Source organism: Crinia signifera, chromosome 19 (genome assembly GCF_055691185.1).
Source record: "Crinia signifera chromosome 19, ASM5569118v1, whole genome shotgun sequence".
NCBI lineage: Eukaryota > Metazoa > Chordata > Amphibia > Anura > Myobatrachidae > Crinia > Crinia signifera.
The window spans coordinates 144,353,187-144,373,255 of record NC_139226.1 but is presented as its reverse complement, the minus strand read 5'-3'; the positions used below and the strand labels follow the sequence as shown (position 1 = coordinate 144,373,255).

The window sequence follows — 20,069 nt, the reverse complement described above, 5'->3', positions numbered from 1 at the left end:
GTACGGTTTACAAATAGAAAAGGACTAGAATACTACAACATGTACACCCCAATACCTGTACTACTCACCCTTTGGTTCTCTTGAACGTTGTGCCCACTGGGCAAGGAGAGGGAATAGGGTAGAGTTTGCCAGCAAATTCTGGGTCAGGAACGCAGACTTCAGACCTCAAGTCTTGGCTTAGTTTAAAGCCATAATCACTGAACAAACAGAAACTGTGTAAATTTCCACATAAACCTTAAGGGACCACATCTACTGGAAACAGGTGAAGTACAGTAGGAACATTCCGTACCACTCAAAGTCCTGTCTGCTACAGGAGCAGTTGGAGGTTGTAATAGGCCGGTCAAAGTCTTCCCCATTGAAACAGGTTGCATGGGGTGTCCGTCTCTTGAACACAGTTTTGCTCCCCAGTAGGCACTCGTTGCCGCGCTCGTCGGATGGGGACCACAGTTTATAGTCGTTCTCCGTGCACGGAACGCCTGCAGTAAGGTACGGTAAGCACAAGTCACTGATATAGCCCAATGAAAATACAACTCTCATTGCGGACTTTACACATTATGGCAAGTGAGTGCTAGTGAACAGCTACAGGCCAGTGTTAACACAATGATGGTATAGGCCTATGAATAAATATTAGGGCTTCATTTTTTATTTATTTTTGGTACTTATTTAGTTTCACGGCGGCACTTCCCAGCAGATCGCATGCAAATCGCACGCGATATTCACATACGACTCGCTCTGCGATGCAGCACACCCCCACTATCCACGTCAGCAAGAAGCGTGGCAAGCGCCGCGAGCCTCGCTAGGGGATGCAGTACGCGTCCTCCCGACCTGTTCATACCCCCACTATCTACGTCTGCAAGAAGCGTGGCAAGCGCAGCGAGGCTCGCTAGGGGATGCAGTACGCATCCTCCCGACCTGTTCATACCCCCACTATCTACGTCAGCAAGAAGCATGGCAAGCGCAGCGAGCCTCGCTAGGGGATGCAGTACGCGTCCTCCCGACCTGTTCATACCCCCACTATCTACGTCAGCAAGAAGCGTGGCAAGTGCAGCGAGCCTCGCTAGGGGATGCAGTACGCGTCCTCCCAACCTGTTCATACCCCCACTATCCACGTCAGCAAGAAGCGTGGCAAGCGCAGCGAGCCTCGCTAGGGGATGCAGTACGCGTCCTCCCGACCTGTTCATACCCCCACTATCCACGTCAGCAAGAAGCGTGGCAAGCGCAGCGAGCCTCGCTAGGGGATGCAGTACACGTCCTCCCGACCTGTTCATACCCCCACTATCCACGTCAGCAAGAAGCGTGGCAAGCGCAGCGAGCCTCGCTAGGGGATGCAGTACGCGTCCTCCCGACCTGTTCATACCCCCACTATCTAAGTCAGCAAGAAGCGTGGCAAGCCCAGTGAGCCTCGCTAGGGGAAGCAGTACGCGTCCTCCCAACCTGTTCATACCCCCACTATCCACGTCAGCAAGAAGCGTGGCAAGCGCAGCGAGCCTCGCTAGGGGATGCCGTACGCGTCCTCCCAACCTGTTCATACCCCCACTATCCACTTCAGCAAGAAGCGTGGCAAGCGCAGCGAGCCTCGCTAGGGGATGCCGTACGCGTCCTCCCGACCTGTTCATACCCCCACTATCTACGTCAGCAAGAAGCGTGGCAAGCGCAGCGAGCCTCGCTAGGGGATGCAGTACGCGTCCTCCCGACCTGTTCATACCCCCACTATCCACGTCAGCAAGAAGCGTGGCAAGCGCAGCGAGCCTCGCTAGGGGATGCAGTACGCGTCCTCCCGACCTGTTCATACCCCCACTATCCACGTCAGCAAGAAGCGTGGCAAGCGCAGCGAGCCTCGCTAGGGGATGCAGTACACGTCCTCCCGACCTGTTCATACCCCCACTATCCACGTCAGCAAGAAGCGTGGCAAGCGCAGCGAGCCTCGCTAGGGGATGCAGTACGCGTCCTCCCGACCTGTTCATACCCCCACTATCTAAGTCAGCAAGAAGCGTGGCAAGCCCAGTGAGCCTCGCTAGGGGAAGCAGTACGCGTCCTCCCAACCTGTTCATACCCCCACTATCCACGTCAGCAAGAAGCGTGGCAAGCGCAGCGAGCCTCGCTAGGGGATGCCGTACGCGTCCTCCCGACCTGTTCATACCCCCACTATCTACGTCAGCAAGAAGCGTGGCAAGCGCAGCGAGGCTCGCTAGGGGATGCAGTACGCGTCCTCCCAACCTGTTCATACCCCCACTATCTACGTCAGCAAGAAGCGTGGCAAGCGCAGCGAGCCTCGCTAGGGGATGCAGTACGCGTCCTCCCGACCTGTTCATACCCCCACTATCTACGTCAGCAAGAAGCATGGCAAGCGCAGCGAGCCTCGCTAGGGGATGCAGTACGCGTCCTCCCAACCTGTTCATACCCCCACTATCCACTTCAGCAAGAAGCGTGGCAAGCGCAGCGAGCCTCGCTAGGGGATGCCGTACGCGTCCTCCCGACCTGTTCATACCCCCACTATCTACGTCAGCAAGAAGCGTGGCAAGCGCAGCGAGCCTCGCTAGGGGATGCAGTACGCGTCCTCCCGACCTGTTCATACCCCCACTATCCACGTCAGCAAGAAGCGTGGCAAGCGCAGCGAGCCTCGCTAGGGGATGCAGTACGCGTCCTCCCAACCTGTTCATACCCCCACTATCCACGTCAGCAAGAAGTGTGGCAAGCGCAGCGAGCCTCGCTAGGGGATGCCGTACGCATCCTCCCGACCTGTTCATACCCCCACTATCCACGTCAGCAAGAAGCGTGGCAAGCGCAGCGAGCCTCGCTAGGGGATGCCGTACGCGTCCTCCCGACCTGTTCATACCCCCACTATCCACGTCAGCAAGAAGCGTGGCAAGCGCAGCGAGCCTCGCTAGGGGATGCAGTACGCGTCCTCCCGACCTGTTCATACCCCCACTATCCACGTCAGCAAGAAGCGTGGCAAGCGCAGCGAGCCTCGCTAGGGGATGCAGTACGCGTCCTCCCAACCTGTTCATACCCCCACTATCCACTTCAGCAAGAAGCGTGGCAAGCGCAGCGAGCCTCGCTAGGGGATGCCGTACGCGTCCTCCCGACCTGTTCATACCCCCACTATCTACGTCAGCAAGAAGCGTGGCAAGCGCAGCGAGCCTCGCTAGGGGATGCAGTACGCGTCCTCCCGACCTGTTCATACCCCCACTATCCACGTCAGCAAGAAGCGTGGCAAGCGCAGCGAGCCTCGCTAGGGGATGCAGTACGCGTCCTCCCAACCTGTTCATACCCCCACTATCCACGTCAGCAAGAAGTGTGGCAAGCGCAGCGAGCCTCGCTAGGGGATGCCGTACGCGTCCTCCCGACCTGTTCATACCCCCACTATCCACGTCAGCAAGAAGTGTGGCAAGCGCAGCGAGCCTCGCTAGGGGATGCCGTACGCGTCCTCCCGACCTGTTCATACCCCCACTATCCACGTCAGCAAGAAGCGTGGCAAGCGCAGCGAGCCTCGCTAGGGGATGCAGTACGCGTCCTCCCGACCTGTTCATACCCCCACTATCCACGTCAGCAAGAAGCGTGGCAAGCGCAGCGAGCCTCGCTAGGGGATGCAGTACGCGTCCTCCCGACCTGTTCATACCCCCACTATCCACGTCAGCAAGAAGCGTGGCAAGCGCAGCGAGCCTCGCTAGGGGATGCAGTACGCGTCCTCCCGACCTGTTCATACCCCCACTATCCACGTCAGCAAGAAGCGTGGCAAGCGCAGCGAGCCTCGCTAGGGGATGCAGTACGCGTCCTCCCGACCTGTTCATACCCCCACTATCCATGTCGGCGTGGAGTTGATTTTATAAAGTGTGCGCAAGCCCCCGAGTCCTGCGAGGGGACGCAAAAAACCAACCTGAAGCGAGGGAGGCGACGCGGAATACACATCAAGTAATCAGTGTTCCCTCGCGGGGCTCGCTGCGCTTCGGGCTCGTTCTCCGCATCCACTCTCCACGCTTTGGGGTTGTGTTACGCATCCGCTCGCCATGCTTCGGGCTCGGTGACTCGCACACTTTGTAAAATCATCTACACGCCGATGTGGATAGTGGGGTATGAACAGGTCGTGAGGACGCGGACCGTGTCCGATCGCCATGCTTCGGGCTGATGTGGATAGTGGGGATGTGCTAAATCGCATCGCGGATCGTATGCAAATCTCAGACGATATTTGCATGCGATTTGCATACGATTTGATCTGCTGGGAAGTGCCGCCGTGAAACTAAAGTACCTTTGTTTTTTATCATTGTGTACCATAACCAAAAGAAGAGAGTTTGTACCGAGGACGTCACTGGTGTTGACCTGCAGTATAACCCAGCTGTGTCCCTTCCCGAAATAGGAGCCGAAGATGGTGAACACTGTGCTCTTCTCCCCGGGCTCGGTCAATAACCCGTAGACTATCAGCACACGTTGTGAGAAATTAAAGCTTTTCCACGTCTCTCCCTCATTTGTGCTATACCTGAAAGCAGAGTCAGTGGGAATCAGTCACTACTTTACATTAAACTGCAATTCAAGACTAACTTTAAAAAGTGATTTATTTTTCTTAAGAACAGAAATAAAACCCAAGTTTGACAAAGGTAATCACTAATCTCTCTCATACATACTGTAACTGGTTGGTTTCCACTCCTTGAGGAATTGCCACCAAAATCCCACCATGATCTCCCCAGGTGCAGAAATGGGGTCCGACCAGAGACTGCAAGAAAAACGCAACAAATAAACGTCAGCCTCTGATCCCTCCCTGCCCCGCGTACAAGTATTTACCCCACCCTCATGACCACTTGGAAGGAAATGGATTACAGAAACTTGCCTATTCTTCTCATTCTATATATCTGCAGGCTCTCTGACATTAAGGCTGTGGAGCATGCGGAGAAACCATCTTCCTCTCTACATAAATCTTATACGGAGGATGGAAAGAAACGGGACAAAAAAGTGGGGGACGTTTGGACAGTGCGCATAAAGGACAGTAATTACCTCTCTCCATCGTACACCGGCACTGCTGGAAATATACAAGTTGATTTTACCAACCACATCTTTTCCTACTGACCCTATGAGCGAGAGAGAGACAGAGTTAGCACGGCATCGAGGAGCGAAGCTTTCCTGCAGCTACGCAGTCAAATGGAAAAATAGAGGATGGGATCTTTACTTTCATAAGAAGCCCTCTCTCAGAAGCCAATGGGATACATAGACCAAACTGATGGCGCTGATCTCTCCCCATCAGGTATCCAATAACTCCACTCTCATGCTACGCTCTAGATACACTAACTGCTCCTCCTCAAACAGGTTAAGCCTTGCAGTTATAGCCGGTGTGTGTATACCATAGCAGCTGTAACAAACCGCATATCTAAGGACAGTAATAATGGACCAATATCATCAGTAGGAGAGAAGTAACAGCACCCACCCTCACAGCAATGTACCATTAACATCAGTAGGAGAGAAGTAACAGCACCCACCCTCACAGCAATGGACCCATATCGTCAGAAGGAGAGAAGTAACGGCACCCATTCTCACCGCAATGGACCCATAACGTCAGTAGGAGAGAAGTAATGGCACCCATTCTCACAGCAATGAACCAATAGCATCAGTAGGAGAGAAGTAACGGCACCCATTCTCACCGCAATGGACCCATAACGTCAGTAGGAGAGAAGTAATGGCACCCATTCTCACAGCAACGGACCAATAACTTCAGTAGGAGAGAAGTAATGGCACCCATTCTCACAGCAATGAACCAATAGCATCAGTAGGAGAGAAGTAACGGCACCCATTCTCACCGCAATGGACCCATAACGTCAGTAGGAGAGAAGTAATGGCACCCATTCTCACAGCAACGGACCAATAACTTCAGTAGGAGAGAAGTAATGGCACCCATTCTCACAGCAATGAACCAATAGCATCAGTAGGAGAGAAGTAACGGCACCCATTCTCACCGCAATGGACCCATAACGTCAGTAGGAGAGAAGTAATGGCACCCATTCTCACAGCAACGGACCAATAACTTCAGTAGGAGAGAAGTAACGGGACCCACTCTCACAGCAATGGACCAATAGCGTCAGTAGGAGAGAAGTAATGGGACCCACTCACAGCAATGGACCAAAAGCGTCAGTAGGAGAGAAGTAACGGGACCCACTCTCAGCAATGGACCAATAACGTCAGTAGGAGAGAAGTAACAGCACCCACTCACACAGCAATGGACCCATAACGTCAGTAGGAGAGAAGTAATGACAGTCTATCACACAATCTATATCAGGGGGTAGCCAACTCCAATCCTCGAGAGCGACCAACAGTTGATGTTTTGCAAGTCTCCTCACAGAATCACAAGAGAATTAATTCGCTCCACCTGTGGATCTTCTAAAATGTGATATGGAAAATGGGTCAGTGAGTAATAAGCCGGCCATCCACGCCAGTGATCAACAGGAGACCCCCAGTGCCCTGGCACCAGCAACGCAAGCCGTTCTCTCGCAGGAACGTTAAAGCAGAGCGGCCTGGGCGAAACTACCTGCACCTTACACAATTCCTCCTAGTCCCCGGCAGTCCAGCGGCTTCTATCTGGCTGTGTGCCGAAGGTGGACGGCTCGCTCACTGTACACAGATCAGCTGATCGTCAACAGGCGGCGGCAGCTGACAGTGTAGCTTGAGCGGTCCATGGACAGGATGGACTGTATCCATAAAGCCTAAAAATTGGCCACTAAATATCTTTTCAGTTCCCTTGAAAATACCACCTTCAAGTCATGCACAGGGAGCGACTAAAGCCAACTGCATTTACCAATTAAGGAGGGATTACTAGCACTACTGATTATCTGGACTATTATCTCTACATGAGTATGCGTTGTTCCTTGTTTTATTTGCATTTTTATTATGTGTATCTTATTATAAAATTTGTACCCAAGGTAAAATAATTTTTATATATGTTTGTATTAATAAATTTAGAAACGCTTTGAACTAATTCCAACTGTGTGGCGCTCTCTGGTTACAGGTGTTCATTCACATTTATCCATTTGTCTACTCTAGCAGCAGTCTACCTTTTAATATAATCCCCTATTCCAAGTGTGAGATTTAGTGTTTGCGCCTGATTGGTTGTATTTGAGTAATAAGCACACCTGTGCACCTGCTGGGCAATATGTACAATGTGTAATGCACCTGTGCAGTAGCTAGGTGGCCTGTTGGTAGCTACCCCTGGTCTATATAGTAACAGCTATAGCAGATCTCATGGCTATAGAAAAGGAAATCAGTATAAACAGTGTCAAACATTCAGTCTGATACAGAAGATTAGTCTCCAAATGACTGCACATTGAATACACATGAACCACAATGAATCGGAGGAGTCATTTGCATTGGTTTATGGTTTCACTGTTCATTGAAAGTGGAGGGAAATGTGATTTAGGCAATGCCAGGAAGCAGAATTATAGACAAGTCGCTATTACAATTTGGAGTAAAACATTCCCTGTGCCAAGTCTTCTATACCGACTGGTAACATGCTCATAAGTCATATCTGAGCCCACCCACACGCGGAAGTTAAGTTTCAGTCCAGGCCATCGCATAAGGCTGACACAGAAGTGTCCTACAGATCCTATAAAGCAGCAATGTAGTGGCTGGAGTTCTAATTAGCCCATATGCTTATTGTAACCATTCCCAATGAGATGCCTCATGTCTCCAGACACTTCTGGCCTTACAGCTACAGACAGACATAAGGGGCCACCAAGTTGCCCAGTACAATGTTCATGGTGGAGCAGATGGTACATTACGAGGCAACTGGAGAGAGTCAAGCACCACAAGTTTCAGTAAAACTTTCAAATCGACTAGTTCAGTGGCTCACAACTTTCTGAGTTTTAGGCATCCTTGGGGTCACTAGCTCATCGTTTCACTCCCACACGCTTCGCAGATGTTCATGTGAGGAGCGAAACATTGATGATCTCACTTATGCCTGTATTTGAAGACACTCTACCTTCAATTCAAGGCCGGTGAGTGCATCCTCTAACTAGCCAAACTCCAGTATCACTTTGCAAATTGCATTGCCCCAAGGTAGATACCATCATCCCCAGGATCTTCCAAGTAGAACAGACATCTGTCTGAGCCTACGAGGAACCCACCAGCCCCTGTAGAGTAGATCCTCAAAGAGCACGAACAATCCAGGTTTTAAGTATATCCATCCTTCTATGGAGTGGCCATACACAACATTATGCTCCCCTAGGACTATTGCTGCATAAAGCCACAATCTGATAGGCATCAAACAGCTCTGCTTCATTATTTTTTACAAATGAAGCACCTACCCGTCGCTGCAATTAGCCCTGGAGCAGAGTCCTTGGTGACCATGGGCATAACACGGCCCTGTGAGGTCAGCTGGCTGAGCGGCTGGGCCAGATGGAGATGACAGTCCTTTGTGATCTGGAAAATAAAGTAGAATATGTAAACAAGAAACACGTCAATGCAAGAACCATGTAGTACATAGCCATTGTTAGACCCAAATCAATACACAAAGTGCATTGCAGAACATTACAGAATGTGCTTCAAAAGGTGATTATCCAATGACATTAGTGGGCAACGACTGGTTGAACAAGGAAGTCAGTCCTGCACAGACAGACTGGCACTCACCGGGCAACGAGCTGCCTCCCCATCACTGTATCCCGGGGCCAGGAGAAACTCCCACGTTCCTCCTTTGTCGAAGGTGATAACCGAGGCCACATTCTCTTTGGCAAAAGGACCGTTGACTATATTAGCGATGTATACGCCTCTCACGCCTTTCACACGGTGAACATCGGCAAACGGTTCGTTCTCAAGGTATCTAGACCCCAAAATGAGAAGCAGCCATTGAGAACAGACAAATGACTCATTTGCAGGTTTGTGCTCTATGTATTCTGCCTCCCAACCCGAAACATGTTCTGCAGGTGCGCGCCCCCCGGTCACAGAGTTTAATAGAACTAGTTTGGCATCAGTTAACGAAGTAGATTAGATTTCATAGACCTCCAACTTGTACAATGGGAATTTTATAGGTACTATAAATCCGTTTGTCTGAAATTAATTGGGGGCATTGGAACAATCATAGGATATAGAGTGATGGGCAGAAGTACGTTATCGCCCAAACTCATCCCACCTGACAGGATCACGAGTCTTCAGTTGTCCTATCAGAGCCTGAGGAACAAACCATGAATATAGAACAAAGTGGAAAGGAAAAGAGCAAAAGGAAGAACATCACATGCAAGTACAAGAACCCCACTATGTATCATCCAGTGGGGGACATAGGACCAACCAAAGGGATGTCCCAAAGCATCTCCAGAAAAGTTGAAAGAGGTAGCAAGGTGGACCAAACTAGAACCAAAACCACCATCTGCAGTTTGCACAGTGTAGATCCTGTAGGGTGGATGTATGAAGCAGCACATACACCAATTCCAAAAACAGCAAGAACGACAAGGATACAGTTACTCCAAACCCAAACTGCATAGCCGAGACCCGGACCCTTAAAGCCTGTACTGGACTCACCCTGCAGCTAGACTTAAATTTTACTATTCACCCCAAACACTGAAGCAACACATCCTACTCCACCTGTGCGGGCCTGAGGCTCTGTTGAGCGGAACTGCAACTAATTTGAGAGCTACTAATTGAACGCTATGTTCCCGAACAGGTCAGCAGAAGGACCAGGAACTCATGACTTGTGGTGGCAGTGACTGGGCCCAACCCTGGAACTCACTACCTGAAACGGTCAGGAGATGCCGACTGCAGCATTTCCCCCTCTTGCTATAGGAATTCTGCACACGGTATAGGGGCAGGCGCCTGATGTTTATGGAGGTGCCCAAGCTGTTGCACCTCACTCTATACCCAGCATGATTGTTCCAGCGTCTTCCCTTGTATAAATAAAATTCACATGCAAGCAAATAAGAACAAAGCAGAGGAAAGTAAATAAAAGTACAACGACCGTTAGCTCTGTAATAGCTGTATAAAGAACAGTGCAAAGACAACTAAACGCTAACCAATTCTGGACTCGCTATCGAGACCATTTCCAGCTGTGATTAATGGCGGATACCGGTCATGTGACACCAGGCGGTTTGTATGAGGCACCTCTGAGTACAATGTATTAATGTGCCATACCTGACCAGAGTTTCCTTCCCTACTCCGGGATTCACATACAGCACGTTCTCCAGGGAGAGGGAGAAGCGCAGTCCTTCTGCTTCCGAAATGTACAGGTTGGTGACGTTCGTGCTGTGCTTGACGCATGCAAACACCTGATCCTCCGATACATCGGTGATGTAATATTCCTGGAGAGGATGGAAGATGTTGATTTTAGATCACTGTCAAAAGATGAGAACACAATCACCGGGTACATCAGCATCTAATGTGACAGACCGGTAATGCAATGGGCTGGGCTTAGAAGCCTACTTCAATGTGAAGATCCCTTCACAGTTGGTGTTTTCAAATATATTTTTCCAGTTCTTCAGCTCAGTAACCCTTACCACTTCTGCTGGGATGACGTCCTGTGGGCCTAGAACGCTTCTTGCAAATGCTTCACTAGATTACTTTTCAGACCCACTTATCCCAATGTCACCTTATAGTTTACTAGGAATCCCTCAATGCCAAGCAGCAGACATTTTCTTGTAGACTCTGGGACAGAACACATTGGGGTATATCCTATTAGGGTGAAAAATCTCCGGGCTTTATGCTCAGAGCTATTCACTTATGTAGTATTTTCCCTGAGCCCACACATCACGTAAACATTGTACAAGGGCACAAATGTCAGCAAACGTCCCTCTCGGCACTAACACACATTGGCTTTGTTTAGTCAATAACTCATAAGGAAAGTTATGGTAGACCTACCTTTGTTAACTTCCTTTCCATGAAGTCCATGGGAACCACAGGAGACATCGGGTTGTAGGCAAATCAAGGGAGTCCGAGGCACCAATCAGCGAAGCTCTTTTAAGATTTCCCAGGATGCCTAGGGCCCTCTCCCTTGCAACCCCTCCTCCAGGCTCAACTAGCTCAGTTTTGGTACCGAGCCACAAGCAGAAAGAGGACAGAGAGAACACATGCCCAAGTACTCATACATACATATCACGGTACATGGACAAGGGTAAGGTCCCTACAGATTACAGAGTAATATATCACACATAGGGATGCCTCAGGAACAAATTGAAGGGAGGGCGCCCTGTGGTACCCATGGACTTCAAGGAAAGAAAGGTAACCAAGGTAGGTTCTACCATAACTTTCCTTTTCAGGGTCAATGGGTCCCACAGGGGAAATCGGGGATATCACAAAGCCGTAATCAAGGGAGGGAATTTGCCTGTGGTGTCAGAAGTAGCAGACGACCGAAGGAGGCATCCTGGGAGGCAAACGTGTCAAAAGCATAGAATTTTATAAAGGTATGGACAGATTACTACGTTGCAGCCTTGCACAGCTGTTCAGCAGATGCACCCCGGCGTGCTGCCCATGATGGACCAACCTCTCTGGTAGAGTGTGCTTTGATAGAAACATGAATAGGAAGATTTGCCTGTTGATAGGCGTTGTCGATAGCCATGCGAATCCAGCGAGCAATGGTCTGTTTGCTCGCTGGCCAACCCTTTTTTGCGGAATCCATACAATACAAAAAGGGAATTAGATTTTCTGACTGTCTTGGTACGGTCAACATAAATGGTCAGAGCCCTGACCACATCCAGCAAGCGTTCTCCTGGAGAGAGACCTTCAGCCGTGAACACAGGGACAACAATCTCCTGATTAACATGAAATCTGGAGACAACCTTAGGAAGGTAAGATGGTTTTGTCCTCAACTCCGCCCTATCCGAATGAACAATGAGGAAAGGTGATTTGCAAGAGAGCTGACAGGTCTGAAACTCTTCGGACGGAAGCGATGGCCAAAAGTAATACTGTCTTGGCAGTCAGCCACTTGAAATACAGAGCAGTTAGTGGTTCTAAAGGGGCTTTAGTCAAAGCCTGTAACACTAGTGATAGGTCCCAAGGCGATGTAGGAGGGACATACGGAGGTTGGACATGCAGAACCCCTTGGAAGAATGTACGAACATCCGGTAGGAATGCAATCTTCTTCTGGAACCAGACGGATAAAGCTGAGACCTGGACTTTTAAAGACGCCAGTCTCAGCCCCATGTCTAGGCCCTTCTGTAGGAATGCCAGGATTCTGGCCATCTTGAAGACCTTCGGATCATACCTCCTATCCCTGCACCAGGTAAAGTAGGTGTGCCATATCCGGTAATAAATCCGGGAAGACGCCGGCTTGCGTGCCTGAATCATGGTTCTCGCTACTCTGGACGAGAAACCCTTGCGTTTCAGCAAGGCACTTTCAAGTGCCACGCCGTCAAAGACTACCGCTGAGGGTCCGGGTGTAGGCAAGGTCCCTGATTCAGTAAGTCCGCCCAAAGGGGTAAGAGAGGAATGGAGGCTGGTGTGACAACTGTTGGAGGTCAACATACCAGTCCCTGCGTGGCCAGGCCGGAGCTATTAAGATGAGGTTTCCGCCTTCCTGTTTGAACTTCCTGATTACTCTGGGAATCATGTTGATTGGTGGAAAGATGTATGGAAGATAAAAAGTCCATGGAACCAATAGGGCATCTGTGAAGCAGGCTTGAGGATCCCTGGACCTCGACCCGAAGTTGGACACTTTGTTGTTGTGTCTGGACGCCATTAGGTCCACATCCGGTAGACCCCAACGGTCTCTGGGTGGAGCAACCACTCTCCCGGATGAATGTCTTGTCGGCTCAGGAAGTCCACCTCCCAATTTTGGACACCTGGGAGGAAGACCGCCGACAGAGCCAGAAGGTGCTGTTCCGCCCCAAGCAAGGATCTTGGGACACCTCTTGGAGAGCCGCTGCACTGCGAGTACGTCCCTGGCGATATATGTACACAAAAGCCGTGGCGTTGTCCGACCTGATCTGCACAGGTTTCCCTTGGAGCAGGTCCTGCGAACGGATCAGGGCGTTGAAAACTGAATGGAAGGGCCTGGAATTGAAAGTGACTGTTCTGAATAGCAAACCGCAGATACTTCTGGTGTGCTGGCAGAATGGGGACATGTAAGTACGCGTCTCGTATGTCTAGGGAAGGGCTGGGATTATTGTCCTCAGTCTCCATCTGGAAATTTGAAACCTTTACCACTTTGTTGAGTGATTTTAGGTTTAGGATGGGTCTGTATGTTCCGTTTGGTTTTGGAACAAGGAAGAGAGTCGAGTAGTAACAGAGTCCCTTCTCGTGTGGAGGGACTGGAATTATAACTAGAGACTGTAAAAGTGCAGGATTTTTAGTAAATGTTCTGCTTTGTGTGGGTCGTGCGGTAGACCCGTGCAGAAGAACTTGCGTGGGGGAGGCTTTTTGAATGAGATGGAGTATCCCCGAGACACCACTTCCCGCACCCAGGCATCCGTTGTTGTGGATAGCCATTGGTGAGCAAAGCGGAGAAGTCGGTCTCCCACCTGGGGATCCCCCTGCGGGAGGCGGGTCCCGTCATGCACAGGGCTGGTCAGGTTTGGCAGGGGCCTGTCTAGTGGCCCAAGCCTGCTTTGGCTTTGCCTTGCCTGCCTTGTTGGCAGGGGCGTTCCTGGGATAGGATTGTCCCCTACCTTGTCCTTGGGGGCGAAAGGACCGAAAGGTGGAGGTCCTAGGTTTCTGCGGCAGAGCTGTAGGGAGACAAGCCGTCTTGGCAGCCGCCAGAGAGGCTACAATCTTATTAAGCTCCTCCCCAAATAAATTCTTGCCCTTAAAAGGGCAACAGTTCTAAGGTCTTCTTAGATTCCACAACCGCTTTCCATGGCCTGAGCCAAATGATGCGGTGGGCCTGAACGGAGCTGACGGACGCCTTGGCTGCTTAAGAACCTGCGTCAGACATGGCTTCCATGATATATAAAACGCTGCCTGTTTTATGTGATGCACAGATAATTTGGCATCCTCGGAAGCATCAGGGGAAAGATAGTCTTCCACTACCTGAACCCATGGCAAAATGGCTGTTGCCGCTATAGTGGGCCTCCGGACTGCACCAGAGAACGAAAACATGGCCCTAAGGGACTGCTCTAGGCGTCTGTCCAGTGTCCTTCAAGACCGACCCAGAGGAAACCGGGAGGACCGAAGGTTTTATTAACCTGGTCACGTGGGAATCTACTGGGGAAGGAATCTCCCATGGCTTACAATCCTCAGGGGGAAGAGGATATCTGGACAACAACTTCCTAGGGATATTGGACTTTTTTCCCCAAAGCCTCCCATTGATCTGTTCTGATCTCTGTTAAGTGATCAGAGTGGGGGAATTGGGCCTTAACCACCTTCTGCTTTTTAAAGACATCTCTGGTCTTAGCAGTGGGTTCAGGCTCCTCAGAGTCTGACAATAGTACCTCACGGATTGCATGAATGAGAGCTGCCACATCCGGTGTGTCTGTTTGTGAAGCAGGAGTGTCTGTGGGCATAGGATCATCATCCTGGTCATCATCAAGATTAATGTCATCATCTGCATTGTCATCCCCATCATCATCTGTGTCATCCTGAGCTACAGAAAGCAATGGAATTAACAGAGGTCTATTTGGTTGCGCAGCATTGGGCAGCAGCCGTTGCATAGCTACCGTAGTCTGCTGCAAGGTCTGCACCGCGGTCGACAGGGCATCCACCCAGGGTGGAGGGGGCTGGACTACAGGGGGTGCAATGGTGGGAGGAAGGCGATCCACTAGGGTGCTTAACAACTGTTGAAAAGCTGCCCAGGGGGGGTTGTTGAGAAACCACCGTGGCAGAGGACTGGCCCATCCTGGATAACATCCTGCTCAGACAGGCCCACAGCACAGCTTTTGCAAGACAGGAGCTGGGGAGTCTGATTGCGCCCTCGTTTGGACATATTGCAAACACACCCAACAAGGGAATAGGTGAATTCAAACCAGGGAAACCCTAGAGTGATATCACTGCGTGAATGGGACCTTTGAAGCTGAACCCCAGAAATCTTCCACAGAAGATATGTGAAAAACAGTGTACAGTATAAAGTACTGACAGAGTGAGAGTAACAGAACTAGCACAATAGTCACACAGACCAAATGTAGAAATGGCGCCGGTCTCAGAGGAAGGGGCAGGCACAGAGTATCACAGCTAATGGCCAGCAGATCTGCCTAGAGATTGGCGCCAAAGTTGGGGGAGGGACTGCAGGCCAAGCGCCACCTCCCCTAGCTGGTCTTCCCCCACTGGGACGCAAAGGAGCCTTTTTTAAATGGGTGCCCCCTAACCCAGGCCTGCGCTCAGTCCCCGACTCAAGCTGCTGCGGCTGTCTCCCACAGCGCGCAGCATAGCAGCAATTTGTGCTCTCTAAGAGAGCCTTACCTGCTCCTGGACGCCGGCCACGCTGCCTGGAGGAGATGTCCGTGGTGCTAGGCGCTGTCTGTCTCCTCTACCGGGCTACCCCCCTTGACCAAGGTCATCGGAGGAATGTCGGCTCCGGCAGGAGTGATGCGGCAGCACGCGCCGCCGTCAGTGATTGCTTAAGCTGCAAATTTAAAAAAAAGTTAAAATACAAGCAGCTTCTAATGGGATTACCTCAAAGAGGTAATCCCTGCTGATTAAAAAGGTGCGTCTGCTTCATGCAGGCACCAAACAAAAACTGAGCTAGTTGAGCCTGGAGGCAGGGTTGCAGTGGAGAGGGCCCTTGGCATCCTGGGAAATCTTAAAAGAGCTTCGCTGATTGGTGCCTTGAACCTCCTGGATCCGCCTACAACCCGATGTCCCCTGTGGGACCCATGGACCCTGAAAAGGAAATAATTATTTAAGTCACCCATGCTTTATAATGGTCACCTATCTCCAGACAACTGCCTTTGGCTCTATATTGCCTTCCACAGTGCTCACAAATACTTTGGACTATACAACAAGATCAGGTCCCAAGGACCACATTATCTACCATTAAGGTCATACTTGCATTTTGCTGTGCCGCGGGATACCGCCCAATACATTCTTATTATAACCCAATACTGATCTTTCTTTATTCACAGTGACACAAAGTTTCCATTGATAAAATTTGAGAAATTCCCTGATGTATCAGTCACCCAAACAGACGCATCAGTGGAGGATACAGGAGTGGAGGATACAGGGTCAGGCTACTGTAATCAGAGCTTCCTTCCTGTGTCTGCCATACAACGGCGCTCCTTGACCCCTTGCGCTAGAGATGGGACTAATCGGATGACCCCCTAAGTTCTGCTCGTTAAAATGTCAGTTCGTGCAAGAAGTTTTGAATAGACCAAAAAACATGCGGCCTTCCAACTGCTGTGAAACTACACATCCCAGCATGCACTGTAGCAGTCCTGCTATTAGGGTGTGATGGGTTGTGTAGTACCACAGCAGCATATTGATGACCCCTAGACTATAGTATGTTAGATAACCAGGGCACATCCCAATCATTAATAGACAACCTGGGAAAAGGAAGGAACTGACGCACACAACCACTGCCGCTACCTATTATAGGTTTAGGGACGTTCCTAGAACATGCGGATAACAGTACAAGAAGCAGGGCCGGCTCTACCATTAGGCAGTTATAGGCCGCTGCCTAGGGCGCCAGGATTTGGGGGGGTGCCAACAAGTCTGCCTATCAAAAAAAATTAAGGATGTCTATGAGGAACTTTGTTGTACTTAATGCAAGTGGCTGCTGTGCAACTTCTAAGACCTCTATACTTTACCCTGAGGCATACTACCCTACATTGCTGCCCCTTTTCCATGTACTCTATTGCGGATGACAAAGGGAAAGCAGGAGACTTGCCCACCTTCCCGGGGGGCTGGGTGGACCACCCAATTTTTGGGAGCCTCCCTGACATTCTGGAAAGTGGATATTGGTGGAAGTATTGGGGGGGGGGGGGGGGGGGCAGTGGGTTAAAGTTTCACCTAGGGTGCTGAGAAGCCTTACACCAGCCCTGACGAGAAGTACAGCCCCCCCCCTTTACACAGGACTGAGGACATTCCACACAGCTACTCACAGTTATTGGGTGCCTGGTCACAAACTGGGCCGATTGCATTGGTCTGCGGCTGTATGAAACCCACAGCTGTACGGAGGTCTGGTCCTTACTGCCCAGGAGATGCTAGAATAAGAGGAAGCACAGAGCTATATACTATACAATGTGCATGGTTATTCTCATACAGTGCACCAATGTGAGGACAGCAGAAAAGGAAGACAATAATTCCACTTAAAAAGTGTTACCTGGCCAATGGCCAATGTGGGCATGGAACAGAATTCCACCCCAATCCCCTTAATAGATGCAGGAAACAATAGCCACAAAGGTCAGGAGCAATTGCAGACGTAGGTGGGAGAGAGCATGTGCGGCTGCTGTAAGGCCACGGACATTTCCGTGGCAAGCTACTGTATGAATGAGGCGGCTTTGGGAAGTGGACACTGGAAGCATCACGTAGTCACTGTAGAAAGGAGTCTGCTGCTGGTATCCAGGACGGCTCTCCAGCATTTATCTTAGGTGGTGCCACTCATTCTCATTGTTCTGGGGAAGGCTTTCGCTCCTGCACTGCAGGGTGCTCTCGTGGTTATCCACAAGCTCGGAGCTGCTGGCTGTATCTCTTTGGCATCATGTCCGCTAATAAAAACAGAGCCAGGAGACACATTACCCCCGCTTGCAGACATTGCTTTTCTTGGTGACTCACTAGTACTATAGAGGGATGCTACTTCCACCACTGTTCTTTTACATCGTCCCGTAAAGCCAAACTAGGCATTTAACAGCTCTTCAAGTGTCAATTACCAACACTTGGTAGCTGCAACCAGTTGGAGAAACACAGCAAGGACAATGCTCAGCTCTCTAATATGGTGATAATTAATAACCGCGGTTACCATTAGAAGAACCCACATACTGTATGTATCACTGAAGAGAGGATATTATATCCAACTCGAATGCAATAAAATGTTACTGAACAGATTCCTGTAGCTACAGACTGTTCTAAATGCTATTGCAATCAATATAATCTAATCACTGCTGAGTAAAGGGGCAATGCTCTGTATGATATATACAACCGATATCTAGAAAAGGCAGAAGCGGTCAGGATAATGCATCAATCCTGAGCCAGCTGCTTTTCTATGTGAAGCCAACACTCCGGATGGGAACCCCCCACAGGTCTTGCATTACATAAGACGAAGCCGCAGTGCTTCTATATAAAGCTCCCTAAACTCCGCAGGGGCTGTCTTTAGAAGTCCAATAGAACGTGGCGCTAGTCGGTCGGCCCTCCAGAGACCACTATGGATGTTGTCAATGCATTCATGTGTTTGGAAGGGTTTCCTCCTACATGTACATGTGATCTAGAGCCATCAATAATAAAATATCATGGACGCCGTTGTTGTTGCCATGTGTTTCCACTAGCAGCTCAGGGCCAATCGGGGATGGAGATTCCCCCTTACCATGGTCTTGGTGGCAAACATGTAGTTTTCCCGGAGCTGGAACCCGTCCACATCCTCGATAATAATCTCTGTGTTGTCACGAGACTGGAAGAAGTCCACGCTGCGCAGAACAGTAGATGTGCCTCGGGGCTCATGGCGCTCAACGTACACAGTGTTTGGTTTGTCAAGAGATGCAATGCCCCTAAGCCAAAGAGAGACACAATAACACAGTGGTTCCAGGACCTGAGCGATCCAAACTGTCCTGGTCTTAGTGTAAGCGGAGCCATCTGTGCACAAACATAGCTAATTCCTAAAACATGAACTGTTCGGTAACCATGAGGGCAGAGCCTGGAAATAACCAATGGGAGCCAATGGAGAAAGAACACAAGACATGAAAGCTTAATTTAAATCAGGCATGTCCAACCTGCGGCCCTCCAGCTGTTGTGAAACTACAAATCCCAGCATGCCTTGCCATAGTTTTAGCATTCCCTAATAAGAAAACTGTGGCTAGGCATGATGGGACGTGTAGTTTCACAACAGCTGGAGGGCAGCAGGTTGGACATGCCTGATTTAAAAGGTCATCTCCTGAGGATTCCTGGCAAGCTGGTCTCAAACTCTCATAAAACCCCCAGAACTGGGGATTTCTATTGACCATCATTTAAAAGCCATGTAGAACGCCCTGCTCAGCCGCTGGTGCACTTTCTGGGATGGAAGGGGGCATACTGTATCCTCATATTGGGGCAGATTTATGAAGCCTGGTGAAGTGATAAAGTATCAGCCAATCCGAGCCTGTAACTTACCAGTTAGGGGCTGATTTTGGGGTACTTTATCACTTCATCTGCCACATGATGTGTAAGCAGAGTCTGGGCAGCACTGTAACCAGAGAGTGGGTGAAGGCACTATGCCTTATTACTGGGGTGGTCAAACCGGTCCTCAAGATCTACCAAACATGCCTGGTTTCAGACCACCTGTGGATTAGTAAAATGTGTCAGGTCCAGATGAATGCAGCACATGTATGAAAAAGTGAGTTAGTAATGATTGCACCTGTGCACCAGCTAGGAGGTCTGGGAAATGTGAGTGTAATGACTGCATTTGTGCACCACCTAGGAGGTCTGGGAAATGTAACAGTAATGACTACAGCTGTGCACCAGCTAGGGGGTCTGGGAAATGTGACAGTTGGTGATGGCTGCACCTGTGCATCAGCTAGGGGGTCTGAGGAATGTGTTAGTAATGATGGCTCCTGTGCACCAGCTAGGGCAGTGATGGCTAATCTTGATACTCCAGCTGTTGTTGAACTACACATCCCAGCATGCCCTGCCATGCTAAAACTTGGGGGCATACTGGCATGTATAGTTCAATAACAGCTAGAGAAGGGGTAGGCAAGTAATTTTTATCGGAGTCTCTATAATTAAAAATATAAGGAGGAGAATATGAATATATATTGGTAACTACAGCTGAGTGATCTGTACTTTATAACAAAAAATTAATTTATTAGGCCTGTGCGGCAACTAATATTTCATTCAGGACAACGGTAAAATCGTGTTCATACGGCTAAACTTTATAGATCCTGTGAGAAAAAGGTGGAATCCAGAGAGAGTATCGCCTCTCAAATAGTCACCACAGTGTAGCAAAATTCCAAGCTCCTTCACTGGCTGACAAATCAGAATCCACCATGATCATGAGCTAGCACTGTCAGGTAACTAGGGACAAGCTGTGTCAGCAAGGCCGAGCTACAGTGATAGGTAGTATA

The 20,069-nt window shown here is 49.9% G+C and overlaps 1 protein-coding gene across 2 annotated transcripts in view; it reads right to left on the bottom strand.

Moving 5' to 3' along the window:
- SORL1 (sortilin related receptor 1) overlaps positions 1-20,069 on the bottom strand; it is a 182,074-nt gene that overhangs the window by 112,015 nt on the left and 49,990 nt on the right. For both annotated transcript variants that reach the window (XM_083163586.1, XM_083163587.1), the window contains exons 6-15: positions 18,341-18,521; positions 16,923-17,024; positions 10,093-10,259; positions 8,602-8,791; positions 8,280-8,394; positions 4,987-5,060; positions 4,620-4,708; positions 4,296-4,474; positions 290-476; positions 69-197 (exon numbers count right to left, since the gene is read on the bottom strand). In XM_083163586.1, the coding sequence (XP_083019712.1) occupies positions 69-197; positions 290-476; positions 4,296-4,474; positions 4,620-4,708; positions 4,987-5,060; positions 8,280-8,394; positions 8,602-8,791; positions 10,093-10,259; positions 16,923-17,024; positions 18,341-18,521 (1,413 nt within the window). The remainder of the gene's footprint in view (positions 1-68; positions 198-289; positions 477-4,295; positions 4,475-4,619; positions 4,709-4,986; positions 5,061-8,279; positions 8,395-8,601; positions 8,792-10,092; positions 10,260-16,922; positions 17,025-18,340; positions 18,522-20,069) is intronic.